Raw genomic sequence first — 13,026 nt, 5'->3', positions numbered from 1 at the left:
ACAAAAAACATCCAAAGATCGTATTTAGTAGAGCTTGTGAAAATTTACAAAAACGAAGCGCTGTTAAGTGTCAGTCAGCTTGCTGCACAAAGCGTATACGTGAGTAAGAGAGGAAAGGAAAGAAAGAGAGGGACCAAACTCTTTCTCAAGTCCCGAAAAGTCACTCGTTGTGGTGGGTTTGATCCTGCTCGATAAACTGCAGAGCGTCGTCTTTGCTGATAACGTCCACTCGGCTCACTCTGTTCTTGTGCGTCACACCATAGATCCTGTCCGCAACCTTGACAAGCTCGGACCGGAAAGTCGTCGTGATAAATTGAGTATTCGCAGTATCGGCCTGACGCTTGATCATGTCTGGAATGAAATGAAAGAATAGTTGGTCCGGCTAGCCAAGAAACAAAACTCAAAACTTACTTCCAACGGCAGTTCGGTACTGTGGATCCAGAGCTGCGTCGATTTCGTCAAACAGATAAAAAGGTCCAGGATCACAGCGCTGTATAGCAAAGATGAGTGCTAGCGCCACAACAGTCTTCTGGCCACCGGAAAGCTGTTTCATCGATTGCGTCTCCCCTTGTCCGGTGAAGGAAACCTGCACGGAGACACGTTACACGCAAAGCCACAAACAAAAGCACACGTACCTTCACTTTGACACCGACGTACTTCTCCACCCTTCCCTCGCTTCCTGCTTCCCGGTTTCCGTCTTCATCATTATCTGCGTCCTCGTCCTCAGCCTCGTCAGCCTGTCAAGAACAATAATACACTGTCAAGCGCGGATATAACAACACTACGTACTCACCTTTCTCTTCTTCATCATCACAAGAGAGCCATGCCCACCTTGGACAAGCTCCGCAAATGCCTCCCTGAAATTCTTCGCCACCCCTTTGAAAGTCCGTTCGATAGCCTCGTCCTTACGTTGGTCCAGAACCGAAATGAGCTCACGAATTTTCTGCATAAGGCGGAGGTTGCATGACTATGTCTTTGATTGAAACGGTTGAGTACCTCGTCGCCATTGTCAAGCTCAGCCTGGCGTTTATGTAGTTCCTCCCTTTGCTCGGTGAAATTAACATACTGATCCAAAGCTTTCTTGTTGACGTGGCTAAACTTTTTCAGCTCCTCGTTGCATTTGTGAAACATCTTATGTAGCTCCTTCAAACTTTTGCGCTGGTACCTGCCAAGGAGCTGTTAGTAAACGGCATTGCTCCATGATTCATTACTTCTCAAAAGCATCAGACGGTAAGGAGCCCAAGTCTCGGATCTTTTTCGTCAAGTCCTCGCGCTTAACTTGAAGAAGGTTTTTGCGATTCAGCAACTGCTCAAGGTCCTTTGCCTCGTCTTGAAGAGTCCGCTCGTAATTGTCCTCCAAAGCCTGATCATAAAGGTCAAGATTCAGATCCAGATCCAGTTATGAACAAGAGGCAGAACCTTTAGCTCATCTTTCGCATTTTTGAGATCCCTGACTTGTTTGGCATGCTTCTCAATATTATCCGTAATTACTGTAAAAGAATGTAATGCAGGACATGATAAAGACATAGACTTTTACCTTTGAGATTACGAGTAGCTTCTTCTACTGCGGTGCTTGCATCTACCGATGCTTGCTTCTTTTGTTCCAAATCGGCGAGCATCGAATCTGGATCTATTGCTGAAAACTGAGCCTCCAACTCCTGCTGCCTCCTTACAAGATTTGTAGAAAGTAAAGTCTCGAGCTCGCTCATACGGTTTCCGTCTGTAGGTCCCATCGGTTATATCAACGCACAAACATGAATGACGAAAAAGTACATTACCTCCATTCTAGCAGCTCTATACCGCACTAGCATATCTTTTAATTCCGAGATCTCCGGGTTCAAACGAGAAAGTTCCGTCTTCTCGTCTGGTGTAAGCTGGTCAATGAGATCTGTACCCATTTCTGTCCGTTTCGTCAAAATGCTTGATCGAACTTGCTCGATATGCTGATGAGCAACTGCAAGTGACTTTTTCTGCAACCATGTATTCATTTAGCATGATGCAGAACTTAAACTAAAAATGCCAAGCACCTTCTTTTCAATGGCGTGAACTAGAGAGGTCTCCTGCTTTTTCAAATTAGAGATATCACTCTTTAGCTGCTCGGCCAACGATTTATGGTGCGCGCGCGTTGGTTCCAGTTTCTGCAGTTCTGTAACCACTTGGTTGATCTTCTGATCTATATGTGTGCACCAGTTAAGAAAAAAGAACCAAGTCTAAATGCGTAAAAAGAGTTTAGAAAAGGATATCTTGGAAAGAGTTCCGAACTTTTTCCAGCTCCTGCTCTTTCAAGTGAATGGCTCTTGCATTCTCTTTCACGATTGTCATGTACTTGAGCTTAGACCGTCTGTGGTCATAGAAACCACCGGTCATACCACCCTTTTTACTGACTTGGTCGCCTGGAAATTTACGATGGTTAAACTGTATCACGCAACAACAACAACAACAACAACGTGCTTACCTTCCATAGTAATGCAATCTAGATCGGCCGAACGAGCAAAATTTGTGGCGACATCGAGGTCACGGCAAATTATAGTCCTTCCAAATACCTGAAAAGCAAATGTGATGTAGAGATAAAACAACTACAGACCACACCTGTCCGAATGCTTCACTAAATTTCGGGTCAAACCTCAACTTCTTGAGGAGAGGAACGACATCGGAACTCGTCGGGTAAGTTACTCTAGGAGCTCGCACACGATTTAGTGGAATAAACGTGACCCGTCCACCCTTTTCAGCACTCAGATAACGAATTATCCTCGTAGAGATATCATCAGTATCAACAACGACATGGTACAAACTGCAACCAAGTTGATATTCAGATGAGAATGGTAACAAGGAAAAAATTTCACTCGCCTGTTTCCGGCAGTCACTTCGACAGCCGTAAAAAACTTGTCATCGCAGTCAAGAAGCTCAAAAAGTGGACCATGCACGCCTGAAATATTATGATCTCTACAGATTCGTCTCACGGAGTTCAATCCTCGACGAATGTCCTGAAAAACAAAAACTGATATGACAAACTAGAATTGTCTTGCTTACCCCAGGAGCAGAATGATCTAAAGCCTTCTCAGCCTTGACAATGTCAAACTTCAGCTTATCAACTTCATTGCTGAGGATACTCTCTGTCTTCCAAAGTTTTCTGGCACAAAGAATCATGTGATTAGTCGCGCTGGTATCAGCATTAGTGATTATTCACTTTCTAGTTTCCTGGTGCTCATCTCGTTGGACCTTCAGGGCAGCAATGTCATCCATGCATTTCCCCACAAGAGCTTCTTCGTCAGCTAATTCCCGAGACCGATCTTGGATACTCTTCGTGTGCGCTTCGAGCTCCTCGTTCATGTGACGTATTTCCTCCTCCAGTTTTACAATCTAAAGCGGGAGCAAACGAGGTAAGAACAAAGAAATGAATAGCAAACCTGTGCAGAAGTCGTTTCCACCACCTTCTCCAAGTCTGAAGCTTCTTTCTGGAGCCATTTGTCTCGTTCTCGTTTGCTTCCAAACTGCGTAGCTCGACCCTGCTTCTGATAAAGAACGCTCAGCCGTTTCTCGCGCTCTATAATTCTGAGAAACAGGCAAAATTATGAAGATCAAAAGAAAACAATTATCATGCGTTACCCTTTGGTAATTTCGTCTTCTTCTGCTACTTGTCGATCATACACGGGCTTCACTTGCTCAAACTCATTCTCCGTTTTTTTAATCTCCTTTTCAAGCGATTGGAGCTCCTTTGTTACCTCTTCCTGAACATAAAATTCAAGTAAAGCGACTTAAATTTGCCGTTGGTGGGAATAGAAGTATACAACACCTTTGTTCTTGCTTCAGACTTGATTCGGTCTTCTACATCTCGAACGTCCAGCTCAAACTTGGCTAAAGCCTTCATAGCTTCAGTTTTCTGCTTCTCAGCGGATTCCTTCTCCTTGAGCAAACCTTGCTGTCCTTTAGCCAAAGTTTTGAGCTCCTTCTCAATTCCTTTCAAACGTTCGTGCGACTCCACAACAGCATTGTGCATGTTCGACGACTTTTCGGACACTCTAGCGCGAGCTTCTTCAATCTGTGTTCAAATGATGAGTTATCTATTTTAGAAGGAAATTTCGTTACCTCTTCCAGCTTTTGCCTCGCGTCAAGAAGCTCCTTTTCAAAAATCGTATACTCTAGAGACCTCCTCTGCTTATCTAGCTGCTGATACTTCTTCAGCTCCTCCTTCTCTTCATCCAACTCCTTGAGCCTCTCTTCAATATACTGCACAACGTCAATGATCTGTTTCCTCCGATTCTCTGTACGACACATTAAGTAAGACAGACAATCTCAGACATCGACTTGGAGCTCACCGGTGTCCTGCATAATCTTGAGACTCTCCTTCCTGCGCTCCTCATACACCCGTGTACCACCGATTTCTTTAAGAAGATCAAGACGCTCACTGTCTTTCATGAGGGTGAGGGACGCAATCTGCGACATAGTTAAACGCCGTTAGAATGGCATGCCAAGAACTAAAAAAAAGGAACTCACTTTGCCCTGCTGCACAACGTAGTAGGGATTTGATCTGGAAAATCCGGCACTTTCCAGAAGGTTCATCACTTCAGTCTTCCTGCATCAATGTCAGCTGGTATTAATCTTTCGTCTTCGTACTTACGTGATATGCTTCTTGTCCAGAAAATACTCGTCTTTCTTCATACCGATTGTCCTCCTGAGGCGAACTTCTTCTTTGTCGACCTTGAAAGACAAATTAAAGAAACACCCAAACAGGAGAAAATGTACTTTACCGGTATGCGATTGTCGCTGTTGTCAAAGACGATCTCCACAAATGCGGATAGCACTTGATGTCCGGCACCTTCCTGTAGACATGAAACACATGAGAAGACCGCCCAGCAACACACCCGGAAGCGATCTTACATGGAGAAGTGCTTGTCTGTCTTCAGCTCGCAGGTTGTGAAACAGGTCGCTAAGAACGAATCGAATTGCTGGAAGAAAGAAAGAAGACACAAGCATGAAAATAGAATTTCTCATAAGAAGAACACTCACCGTGGAAAAAATTTGTTTTTCCAGAGCCATTGGCGCCAACTGCAAATAACATAAACAGATCACTCCGCAAGAAAAGGAGGGGAAAATAACGGAGATTTCTACAGGAAGAATGCGTACCAACACAGTTGTGCTTAGGACTAAAAGGCTCAGTCGCGACCTGTTCTTTGTAGCTCTTGAAACCTTCGATAATCACCTGGAAATCGAGCGCATTTTCCAGTAGCGGCCACGCGAGGACTCGATCATACCTGTTTGATGTACATCGCGCTCGCTCCCCGGTACCCTAAGGCGCCATAGCCTTCCCTCCTTCACTCTTTTAATTGAAAAGCCCTAAACCACGAATATTATGTTTTAAAGTTAGGGCTATGGCAATATAGCTTCTCTTTCAAGTTTGAAAGCCACATTCCTAGCTCCGGCCATCGCCACGAAATTGGACAAGTTCCATTGTCACATCGTGCTTTCGAGTGAAGAGCAGCTTAGAAGTGAAGAAGAAATGCAAAGATTCTCATCAGACCTTGTAACACCAATAGTTCTAGTTGTTACATCTCCCATAGCCTCTCTCTTGATTGTCTATTCTCTCTCTTGTCTAGCTCTCGCTCTCCAGGCGGCTCAAGCACGATTTGTACCAGCGTGTTCTTGGCAGTACCACCCTTGTAGGAAAACACCACCGATCTCTTCAAACTCTGGCTTGTGACTCGGCCCTTTGATCTCCATTTGATAGATTGGAAGGGACAAGCCATTCCTCGCGTGCTCTTGGAGCTCACTCTTGCAAAGCCCTGTGGAAGACGAAAACCGTGAGATTCAAGCGATCGTATCAGGGAGCCATCGGCCCCATTGAGCGCATCCAGGCCTTGAGGTTTGGAAAACCATCCTCCGAGTCGTATTTGATGCCATTCACCTCGACAGAAGCTTGGAACCGAGGGAGATGCGGCAGGCCTTCCATGGAAAAGTCGTACTGCGGCATTGTCCACCCAGCTTTCTGCGCGAATTCCTGAAGCTGGTTCTTGTACATTGTGAAGAACCGCTTAAACCTTAGCTATGGCGAGGGGTTAACGCGTTTACCAGCTGCTAATGCGGTGGCTAACACGCGAATCTGTGCACATTGACTACCGTCGCCCCGAGGACACGTCAGAATGTTCTATAGAATGTGTTGCTACGGTGCGATTGCTGGTGTTATAGTGTCACCATGTTCTAGATCCATACTTCTTCTTCTATGGATTGGGAGGACCGATCAGTCTCAGGACTTGTAATACCTTCTCAAGAAGGTGGCAAGCACACTAATGAATTTTCTTTTTTTCCTCCTTGCACAGATGAAGAATGGGTGGCGTTCTGCTTGGTTGAGACAAAACAACGCTGAGAACCAACAAGGGAGTATGCACGTCTCCTAAACGCAAAGGGTGTGTTGTTCAAGCTGATTGAGGGCAATCATGCCGATGTTCCAAGCCTATCGAGGATCTTCTGGATAAGAGTTATGGAAAGAGATCAAGGCAATTGTTCGCGTTCCTTTCTTTTAGATTGCCGCCATGGACAGCGATCTTAGTTCGAGACACTTAACTTACGTGATCTTCCAGATACATTGACAACTTCGACATGGCGCTAGGAGGCGACAAGTTCTAGAATCGCATCTCAAGGGCCAAGGATAATATGGCCTCAAGGTCTGGCAAATCGGCCTGGAAACTTGGTCCGCGAGATATATATTTAAAAATTCGGGCAAGGATTTCTTGTTCGATGCGAAGAAAAAGGCAGTCAGTACAGAGACACAGAAAAAAAAAGCGACGTCCTAAGTTCACATACCGCAGTGTACGCTTCAATTGCCTTTGACTCGTCGGCAATTACCCGGTCGCAGCAAGGAAGACTTCGGGAGCATGCGTTCGATGAACCTGGGACACCTCGTGGACGTGATGCGCACCCTAGGTTGAGGCGCTGCACTCCGAAATGAAGATGAAACTCAACTACATCCGGGAACACTTGCCCTAGGCTGTAAAAGCGGGCGATTGTTTGGGCCACCTTCCAGATGTTCGTGGCATGCTTGTGTCTTTCTCTTTTAATTCGCTTGGGCCTGAAGCAGAAATGGAAATCCCGGCGGTTCCATTCTACATACTCACCAAGTATGCAACGTTGTGCAATGGTTGTGGTTGGACCAAAAAGATCTGGTACAACAATGATACAGAGTATGCACGTCTCCTAAACGCAAAGGTTATGTTTTCGAAGCTGATTGACAAGAACCACAAAGAATGTCGCAAGCTTATCGAGGACGAGCAGAGTTGCTTTGACAAGTACGTGGAGCTTGTGGTACAATCTGCTGGTGTCACTTCTCCTGCATAGTGACCACCGGAATGTTTTCTTAGCTTTTACAGAATTTGCAGCTACCCTTTGGCCAAAGATATATTTTAGATTTTAAACTACTATATGTCAAGGTGATAACATCTTATCTTCTGCACAACATTGCTGTCAAGATGATACCATCTTATCTTCTGTACAACATTGCTATAATCTAGATTCAAGCCAAAGTCCTAAAACTACTAAAAAACCGTGAATGAAAAGGAAACAACGCGTACAATGGGAACAGAAATGAGTATATATAAAATCTAAACCAAATAATGAAGAAATAAAATGGATTCTTAGATAGATCGTAGAATATACCGGTTATTTTGTGCCCTTCAATTTTGAATTTAACTGAAAGTTAGGGTTTATGGGGATTCCTTTGTTCTTTGGATGGCTTTGTCGCGCGTTTCCAGCGGCAGTGGGGGCGAGCTCCGGGCAGTGCCACGACAATCTCTACTTGGACATGAATTCCATCGTCCATTCGTGCTTTCATCCCAGCGGCAGCGATGGCCGCCCATTGCCCACCACGCAAGACGAGGTATTCCAGGGGATTGGAGCTTACATAGACGCTGTGGTGGAGCTTGTTCGTCCCAGGAAGCTCTTGTTCTTGGCCGTGGATGGCGTGGCTCCGCGCGCAAAGATGAACCAGCAGCGCGCGCGGAGATTTGTGGCCGCTAGAGAGGCCGCCGATGCTACCGCTGCCGAGGAAAAACTTCGTGGGCGATTTGCCGCCGAGGGGAGAGCTCTCCCGCCTCCCGGGAGAGGATCTGGATTGGAAGACTCGAATGTGATCACTCCCGGGACGAAGTTCATGGCCGATCTCTCCGCCGCTCTGCGAGAGTACGTAAATCTTCGTCTCGCCACCAGCGCTTCGTGGAAGGGCCTCCAAGTGATACTCTCCGACTCGAGCGTTCCTGGAGAGGGAGAGCACAAGATCATGAGCTTCATTCGCGGGAAGAGGAAAAACCACTCTGGAGAGTATGATCCGGAGACCAGCCACTGTGTTTTTGGAGCCGACGCTGATTTGATCCTCCTGACACTCGCCACTCACGAGCAGAACTTCTCCATCTTGCGCGAATCTCGAGAGTGGACGAGCCAGCGGCAGGAAAACGTTGCTACTGGATTTGAGTTCCTCGATCTTTCGCTGCTACGCGAATGCCTCGTCCAGAGAATGAGAGTGGCCGAGTGTCCACCGTTTGAGATCGATGACGAGCGGGTGATAGACGACTTTGTGTTTATGTGCTGCTTGATCGGCAACGATTTTCTCCCTCACATTCCAACTTTGCTGATTGACGATGGAGCTATCGACTCGATGATCACCATCTACACAACCGAGTTCACGCAAATGGGTGACTATCTCACGAGAAACGGTGAAATGAACTTACCGAGTGTGGCACACTTCTTCTCCGCCATAGCTGCCAGCGAAGAAGGCTTCCTCAAGAACAAGTATAAGAAGAAAGAGAGGAGGAAAAGGCCGAGACGTACCAGAAGAAGACGAGAGTTTGCTGGAGCTCCAAGTCGAGTAGACCAAGAAGATTACGTCGTAGAGGTTCCGGAAGAGCTCTGGGATCTAGAAAACGGTGAAGACGTAGCTCTGGAACTGGATGACTTGGAACTCGAGCAAAGTGAAGAACCTCAGCCATCCAGTCCTGAAAATCACGAGCTCGACGAGCAGCACAGAACCTTGGAGCTGCTAAAACTGAAAGTGAGGACGCAACTTACCAAGAACCAAGATCGCGAACTCAACCTCCAGCTCAAGATGGACAGGAGTGATCTCGGCTCGCCAGGATGGAAGACGAGGTACTACTCCCTCAAGCTCGAGGTGGCCGAGAGCGAGAGTGCCAAGGTGGTGCTCAAGTACCTGGAAGGCCTTGCATGGATCCTCCGCTACTACTACCACGGCGTGAGCTCCTGGCGATGGTACTACCCTTACTACTACGCACCGTTTGCCTCGGACTTCTCCGAAAGAATCTCTGGTTTTGTTTTCCATCCCACTCTCGGTGAGCCACTCAAGCCTCTGGAGCAGCTCCTGGCCGTGCTACCACCGCAAAGTTCCACTGCTCTTCCGGCCTGCTACCAGAAGCTAATGCTCGATCCAGCCTCTCTCATCGCTGATTTCTACCCGGGAGCTTTCGAAGTCGACTACACCGGATCGAAGAAGGCCTGGAAAGGAGTCGTGAAGCTACCGTTTGTGGATGAGGCCCGACTCACTGCGGCAACAAAAGAGCTCCAGAAGCTGCTAAGTGAGGAAGAAATGCGAAGGAATAGATTCTCATCAGACCTTGTGCTCGCTCTAAACACGAATAGTTCCAGTTCTTCATCGAGGTAATCGCTACAAATACAAAGACACAAAATAGAGGTTTGAGTTACCAGCTTTGCTGCCTCGAGATCTCTCACACCCGTGGTTTGCGTCGTGGTGATTCTTTCTCGATCTTGTTCTTGGCAGCTCTCACTCGCTTTTTTCCAGACTGTGGTGGAACGTAATCGTCTGAAGGAGCGGCCTCTGAGAGAAAACGAAAAGAATGAGAGAGATGAGATGAGAGATACAAGAAAAGAGAAGCATTCCTTACCTGCAAGTTCTTTGATCGCAAGAATCGCTGTTCTTGCGGCTTTCACCTCGGCCTCTTTCTTGCTCTTGGCAGTACCACCCTTGTACAAAACTCCACCGATCTCCACAGTCGCTGCAAACACTGAATTGTGGCTCGGCCCAGTGATCTCAATTTGGTAGATTGGAAGAGAGAAGCCATTCCTTTGCGCGTACTCTTGGAGCACATTCTTGCAAAGCCCGGTCTTTAGAACACCCAAGAACAAGCACGAAGAAAAGAAAGAACCATGAGAAGAGAAAGAGAATGCAAGCTACGCGATCGTACCATGGAGGAGCCAGAGGCATCGGTGGAAGCGCCATTGGCGCCGCCAGTGAGCGAATCCAGCGCCTTCTTGGCGGCGCTGTGCTCGGCGGCCTTGAGATTGGGAAATCCATCCTCGGACTCGTACTTGACGCCATTCACCTCGACCGAAGCTTGGAATCGCGGAAGATGGGGCAGGCCTTGCTTGATGGAATCGTACTGCGGCACCGTCCAGCCGGATTTCTGCGCGAATTCTTGGAGCTGGCTCTTGTACATTTTGGAAGAACCCTAACTTAAACCCTAGCTATGGCGCTATGGCGTCGTCTTGTTCTTCGCGCTTCTTCTTGTACGGCGCGGCGAGCGGCCGGTGCGATTGAGAGGAGCGATCAGGACTTGCAATGGCGATGGAGCGGCGATCTCCTCTTCTCCAGGAGCTACGCTAGAAATGTAAGCAAGCGCGCTCCTCTCCTCCCAAGAATGAATTTTTTCCTTGCGCAGACGAAGAAAGACGATGACGATGACATTATCGGCGATCCTCGCGCACGGCCGAATGCTCCAAAGGGACCCCGGATGAACAGAGCCATCGCCGATCGCTTCATTCGCCTTGTCGATTCAGAAGGTATTCGATTTTTTTTTAGTTTATGTGTTTCGGGTTTCCTGGAAGAACTAAAGAACTTTTTTCACGATTCTGTGGTTTTCTCTCAGGTCACAAAGTAGTAACGAGAGAGGAAGCGCTCGGCCTTGCTGAGAAGCAGGGACTAGACTTGGTCGAGGTACTGCATTGTTTGATCTTCCATGAAACCAGAATTTTTCACGAACAGGTTGATCCATCCAAGGAACCGGTTGTCTGCAAACTTATGGACTACAAGAAGGAGAAGTACAAGGAAAAAGTCAGGGAGAAAGAACGCAAGAAGACGAATGTACGTAGCGATCTTCCTTCCATTTCTCTTGGCTTGCTAACTTATTTGCAATGCAGTTGGAGTCTCGAAGGCTGAGTGACCTGAAAGAGCTTCAAGTGACTTCTAAGATCGTGAGTTTTCCACGTTCCATGGTTCTTCGTTTCATCTATGAGCTTTTCAGGAGGAGAGAGACCTTGAGATGAAAGCAGACATGGCATCGAAACTTATCCAGCGAGGTCATCGCTTGAAGGTGCAAGCTTTTTTTTTTTTCTTTTCTACGTTGGAAAAACGCTGCTAAGCTACTCTTTTATCCAGTTTGTTGTCAAGCTCCCGAATAAACCAGTCAAGGACGACGAAGGTCCAGTCAGGTCAGATCCCAAAGCATTGAAGCTCATCGATCGACTCATCGAACTGGTATAGTACTTCCTCATCCTTGATTTCGTTTTGGCTTTTCTGAGACTCCGATATGCAGCTTAAGGATGTATCAAAGCTGGAACAAGGTCCGCAATCCGAAAGACATCGTGCTTGGGCGATTCTAAGACCACTGCCTTCGACGAGTAAGCAGCAGCAGCAGCAGCAAAAAGGCTCCACTCCCAAGGCCTCTACTAAAGGCCCTGAAAAGCCTGCGTCGTGACTAACCAAAGAGGTCTGGCCTGATATTCACAGTCAACTTCTTTGGTGTAACACTGACTGCAGGTATCAATGTTTTGAGGGAGCCATTCCATTCGAATCGAGATGTGTGGTGTTTTACTTTCAATGCAATCATCAGAGACTTGGGGGACTGATATGGACAAGTTCTTCGGCAATAAAGATGGTGAGCACAGCCAGCCAGCAACAGGAAGAAGTGGATCGATCGGCACAAAAGCTTTTCTAGGAAAACGAAGGAAAAAAGAAGAACAGGAGGCACAGGAACAGGAGGAAAAGAACTTGGGCGATACTGTTTGAAGGACGTGACACGAGATGAGCTGGAGGAGGGGCCAAAGTTATAGTCCGCTACGACGACGAGTTTTTCTTTTTCTACCAGAGCCAAAGCAAAGCAAGCAAGCACGCAACGACGCCATCGCCTTTGCGAAGCACATGATTGTCATTGCAGTGTGACAATTGACCGGCGTACCCGAAAGAGCATTGGTTGAGACAAGGGAGAAAGCGTACCATCGGCGCGGCATTAAAAATTCGGGGGTGGCCTTATAAAAAACTCGCGAAGCAGTCAGTCAGGTGGTGGCTCACGCGGGGAAGAACGACTCAATCGGCGGGACGAAGATGAGAAGCTCTCCCTTCTTTTCTTCTCGAGAAAGAAGGATAACTTCCTCGAAAAGAAAGAAAGGGAAGCTCTCGGTTCCAATCCAGAGAGCCGTGCTGCCTCTCTCCTGACGCTACTGCGCCAAAGGTACGCACACACCATTCCCTCTTTTCCCAGCTTTTATATCGCGCTCGTTACACTTCTTTTTATTCACTCATCCCGGCTTGGCAGTGGCGAGATTTGCGTTGTTTCTAGGTGGTGGAGGTGGGCTTGTTTTGGAGGATTTTGACCCCGAGCTTTTGCCTCGTAGTGCTGCCGCTACATGGCTATGGCGTACTGGAAGATGCTTTGGATTCACACACTGAAAGAGAGGGAGGAGCTCTCTCAATCATTCGAGACCATGCATATGAAAAAAAGAGGCCCCGGGACAAAATAGCACAGGCATGTGGATGGTGCAAAGCCATCCATCAACACCTTAGCGGCAAATCTTTCGCTATCTTTTGGATGCTCGTCTTTGTCAGCTCGCTCCAAACAAAAACAAACACGCCCCCGGGTTTTAGTATTCAATCCCGACGAACATTATACGCAGTGAAATCTTGCCTTGGGCAGTAAGATTTGCCATTGATATTAATAAAACATTTGAGAATAGTAATCAATAATAATGTATTTTGATTAGATTAGAAGTTCACGTGCTACCTGGCATTGTCTCTGG

The 13,026-nt window shown here is 47.1% G+C and overlaps 4 protein-coding genes and 1 long non-coding RNA gene across 5 annotated transcripts; 3 read left to right on the top strand and 2 right to left on the bottom strand.

The window, feature by feature from the left end:
- Nucleotides 1–3: 3 nt before the first annotated feature.
- LOC112348843 (structural maintenance of chromosomes protein 3-like) lies at nucleotides 4–5,328 on the bottom strand. The gene is made up of 28 exons (XM_024682085.1): nucleotides 5,253–5,328; nucleotides 5,125–5,200; nucleotides 5,008–5,046; nucleotides 4,879–4,946; nucleotides 4,749–4,820; nucleotides 4,619–4,698; nucleotides 4,495–4,573; nucleotides 4,317–4,434; nucleotides 4,087–4,262; nucleotides 3,794–4,039; nucleotides 3,607–3,728; nucleotides 3,408–3,552; nucleotides 3,188–3,360; nucleotides 3,031–3,130; nucleotides 2,848–2,984; nucleotides 2,590–2,791; nucleotides 2,456–2,543; nucleotides 2,244–2,393; nucleotides 2,028–2,179; nucleotides 1,776–1,970; nucleotides 1,538–1,718; nucleotides 1,420–1,490; nucleotides 1,212–1,363; nucleotides 997–1,165; nucleotides 794–943; nucleotides 636–737; nucleotides 412–586; nucleotides 4–351 (listed from the first exon to the last, which is right to left on the bottom strand). The coding sequence occupies exons 1-28, from the start codon at nucleotides 5,265–5,267 to the stop codon at nucleotides 161–163; spliced, it is 3,624 nt and encodes a 1,207-aa protein (XP_024537853.1). The 5' UTR covers nucleotides 5,268–5,328; the 3' UTR covers nucleotides 4–160.
- A 2,283-nt stretch (nucleotides 5,329–7,611) lies between these two features.
- Nucleotides 7,612–9,698, top strand: LOC112348855 (5'-3' exoribonuclease 2-like). Its single transcript, XM_024682145.1, has one exon. It carries the CDS (start codon nucleotides 7,697–7,699, stop codon nucleotides 9,656–9,658), a length of 1,962 nt encoding a protein of 653 aa, XP_024537913.1. The 5' UTR covers nucleotides 7,612–7,696; the 3' UTR covers nucleotides 9,659–9,698.
- On the bottom strand, nucleotides 9,626–10,480 carry LOC9638967 (double-stranded RNA-binding protein 8). Its single transcript, XM_024682146.1, has 3 exons — nucleotides 10,200–10,480; nucleotides 9,900–10,119; nucleotides 9,626–9,832 (listed from the first exon to the last, which is right to left on the bottom strand). Exons 1-3 carry the CDS (start codon nucleotides 10,449–10,451, stop codon nucleotides 9,723–9,725), a joined length of 582 nt encoding a protein of 193 aa, XP_024537914.1. The 5' UTR covers nucleotides 10,452–10,480; the 3' UTR covers nucleotides 9,626–9,722.
- LOC9638966 (translation initiation factor IF-3) lies at nucleotides 10,474–11,859 on the top strand. Its single transcript, XM_002977185.2, has 9 exons — nucleotides 10,474–10,622; nucleotides 10,674–10,794; nucleotides 10,881–10,948; nucleotides 10,997–11,095; nucleotides 11,152–11,205; nucleotides 11,256–11,324; nucleotides 11,390–11,488; nucleotides 11,547–11,720; nucleotides 11,771–11,859. The coding sequence occupies exons 1-8, from the start codon at nucleotides 10,482–10,484 to the stop codon at nucleotides 11,706–11,708; spliced, it is 813 nt and encodes a 270-aa protein (XP_002977231.1). The 5' UTR covers nucleotides 10,474–10,481; the 3' UTR covers nucleotides 11,709–11,720; nucleotides 11,771–11,859.
- A 410-nt stretch (nucleotides 11,860–12,269) lies between these two features.
- On the top strand, nucleotides 12,270–12,970 carry LOC112348856. Its single transcript, XR_002993195.1, has 2 exons — nucleotides 12,270–12,461; nucleotides 12,546–12,970. It is a non-coding gene; the product is annotated as an uncharacterized LOC112348856 (long non-coding RNA).
- The last annotated feature ends 56 nt before the right edge of the window (nucleotides 12,971–13,026 follow it).

Source organism: Selaginella moellendorffii, unplaced genomic scaffold (assembly GCF_000143415.4).
Source record: "Selaginella moellendorffii unplaced genomic scaffold, v1.0 SELMOscaffold_33, whole genome shotgun sequence".
Classification (NCBI taxonomy): domain Eukaryota; kingdom Viridiplantae; phylum Streptophyta; class Lycopodiopsida; order Selaginellales; family Selaginellaceae; genus Selaginella; species Selaginella moellendorffii.
Note: the sequence above shows the minus strand (reverse complement) of the source record. Positions and strands in the feature narration are given on the sequence as shown.

Bases quoted from the DNA above. Each gene is read 5' to 3' on its own strand.
- LOC112348843 (XM_024682085.1), bottom strand. The intron at 4,574-4,618 runs GTAAGTACGAAG...ACATTGATGCAG, and splicing joins CTGGACAAGAAGCATATCAC to GAAGACTGAAGTGATGAACC. The intron at 3,131-3,187 runs GTGAATAATCAC...TCTTTGTGCCAG, and splicing joins GAGCACCAGGAAACTAGAAA to AAAACTTTGGAAGACAGAGA.
- LOC112348855 (XM_024682145.1), top strand. From the start codon at position 7,697: ATGGGGATTCCTTTGTTCTTTGGATGGCTTTGTCGCGCGTTTCCAGCG.
- LOC9638967 (XM_024682146.1), bottom strand. From the start codon at position 10,451: ATGTACAAGAGCCAGCTCCAAGAATTCGCGCAGAAATCCGGCTGGACG. The intron at 10,120-10,199 runs GTACGATCGCGT...GGTGTTCTAAAG, and splicing joins ATGCCTCTGGCTCCTCCATG to ACCGGGCTTTGCAAGAATGT. The intron at 9,833-9,899 runs GTAAGGAATGCT...GTTTTCTCTCAG, and splicing joins TGCGATCAAAGAACTTGCAG to AGGCCGCTCCTTCAGACGAT.
- LOC9638966 (XM_002977185.2), top strand. From the start codon at position 10,482: ATGGCGCTATGGCGTCGTCTTGTTCTTCGCGCTTCTTCTTGTACGGCG. The intron at 10,949-10,996 runs GTACTGCATTGT...TTTCACGAACAG, and splicing joins AGGGACTAGACTTGGTCGAG to GTTGATCCATCCAAGGAACC. The intron at 11,206-11,255 runs GTGAGTTTTCCA...TGAGCTTTTCAG, and splicing joins TTCAAGTGACTTCTAAGATC to GAGGAGAGAGACCTTGAGAT.